General features: G+C 37.8%; 1 protein-coding gene across 1 annotated transcript in view; it reads right to left on the minus strand.

Moving 5' to 3' along the window:
* CHCHD4 (coiled-coil-helix-coiled-coil-helix domain containing 4) overlaps positions 1-2242 on the minus strand; it is a 7921-nt gene that overhangs the window by 849 nt on the left and 4830 nt on the right. The window contains 2 exon segments of the mRNA XM_009574447.1: position 1; positions 3-129. The exon segment at position 1 is cut by the window's left edge and continues 849 nt beyond it. Of these exon segments, the coding sequence (XP_009572742.1) occupies position 1; positions 3-129 (128 nt within the window).

The raw sequence follows: 2242 nt of genomic DNA on the forward strand, positions 1-2242 counted from the left end.
CCTTTATTTCTTCTGTGCTATAGTGGAAACAAGAAAAGGCTGACTTGAACTGTTCCCCACAGGGACCACTAGCCATTCCACCCAGACATGGACAATTCCAATTGATATCTCCATTGGGCAATATCAATCCTGAACAAACAAGAGAAAAAAACGTTAAGTGCTCCTTCCAAAAATTGATTTCATTCAGTGAAAACTGCTAGGCTGCAGGTGTAAGCTGAAGTACTAGCAATGCCATATTAGTTCTGTAGCTTCAAGGGTGCTAAACACCTTTTACTTCCCGGCCAGTCTGTTTCTATCTCTGATCTGTAGGATCCTTTACTTGGCACAAGTGAGATTAGTTCTACATCCATGCCTGAACTAAGTCTTTGTCCCTGGACTACAGACCACTGAGAATATTCTAAGGAAACCGCAAAACAGATCGAAGTCAAATCAATCCACTTGCCAGACTCTGTCAGAGGAACAGGCAAGCCTTAAAATCGTGTCATGCAAGTCATAAGATTTTAATTCCAGTATTAAGACTAGAATTCTTTTAGATGAAGTTGGATGGATGCATTTTTCTCCTCGTTTTAAATGAACTCTGGAATACTAACCCACAACTTTCCCCCTTAAAATTTGAAGTCGAAAACCAGAATTACAAAAACAGGAATCAGTTTATTTGTAAGACACAGATTGAGTCACATGCCACAGAACACAAGGGAACAGTGAGAGCATGCCAGCCTGTCTGGTTCCCAGAAACCAAATTGTGCTTTAGATCACAACTGAAAGTGAGTTAGGTCTCATTTGAGACTCTAAACTGGAACAGTTGTAAATTTCTGCTCTGGAACAGGTAAAGTCATCATAGAAATATTTCAGTGATGGAATAGCAAGGTGAAGATTTAAATGGGCATATATGTTCTTTGAGACATCAACTGATTTGCACAATGAATTTCAAGCAGCAAGCCAGAGAACTCATTTCCTCTGTAAGTTTTAGAAAACCCTTTAAACAGTCAGGTATAGAAATGTAATATAACGGACTTGGTCATGTGGGTTTCCAGAGTCTCTAATATATTGCTCTAAAGCAATCTCCATTCCCTTTCTCTACTTTGCACGAACATACACGTGATCCAAGCTGGTTTCTTCCCCACTTTAAGAGTTTGCTCACCTCCTCTCTAGTAGGCTTCCCTAACTTCACCTCCAGCTTAAGTTTCTGCAGAAGCTAACAGCATGTGCATAACCTGAAGTTTAAGTACTTTCCATTTAGAAGCAGGTATGAAAATGCCATTGTCAGAGAATAAAGTTGCATTAATTCTGATCCGAACATGAAATTATATTTAGGGCCTGATGCAACTTGACGTTACCCAAAATACTCCCACAGAATTCAATAAGCCTACTTATTGTCTTTGTCCTGTGGGATCATGAAGTTCCAGATGTACGTTTCACTCCCACAAGTAACTCCTTGCACACTAGGCCACAATATCATGAATCTTACGTACCGGTACAGCAAAAGCAGCCCAGTCATATTTATTGCTAAATTAAAAGGAATGAAAGGAAAATTTTACTCTGATTTGCAATTCATCAACAATGTGCTCTAACTCAGTCAATGCAGTTCAGCAGAAAATTACACTGAGTCAGCCAAATCTCAGTGTTGATCAGTCTCCTTTTCATTACAGAAAGTAACAGCCTCCTTAGTATGATTTAGTCAACTACAGTAATACTGTCATTTTTCACAGATCATGCTTTATTTGGCAAGATAGTTTTGTAAAATATCTGTAATAAACACTGTACTGAGAAGATATGCCTAGTACAGTGCATCATGGCATCTCCAGCTGCCTGGAGGAAAAGCAGACTTCTGAGACAAGGAAATGGATGGCTGGTGCCAGATTCCTTATTGCCAGGGATAACATAAAGCAGAAAGATGTTCATCACACAGTATAGAAGAAATACGGCTTGCTTTGTAAACTAGATTTTGAAGTCCTATATTCCTCCTCACTAACATCAACCAGTCATCTTAAACAGTCATTTTTCTAATACTTCAAAGAGAAAAAATACATTAAGAGTTTTGAAATGTTCCTGAAGACACCACAGCAATAAAATTACTTGTAAAATAATTCTCTTAAAATAAATAGTTCCTCTTAGAACGAGAACTGCCTTGTAAGATGCAAATTTTAACAATGTAAGAGTTATCCCATAAACAATACATTCTTGTGTATCACATGAGAAAACAATACAGATTATAATAAATCTATATAATAAATCTACCGTT

Source organism: Fulmarus glacialis, unplaced genomic scaffold, assembly GCF_000690835.1.
Source record: "Fulmarus glacialis isolate BGI_N327 unplaced genomic scaffold, ASM69083v1 scaffold32703, whole genome shotgun sequence".
Lineage (NCBI taxonomy): Eukaryota > Metazoa > Chordata > Aves > Procellariiformes > Procellariidae > Fulmarus > Fulmarus glacialis.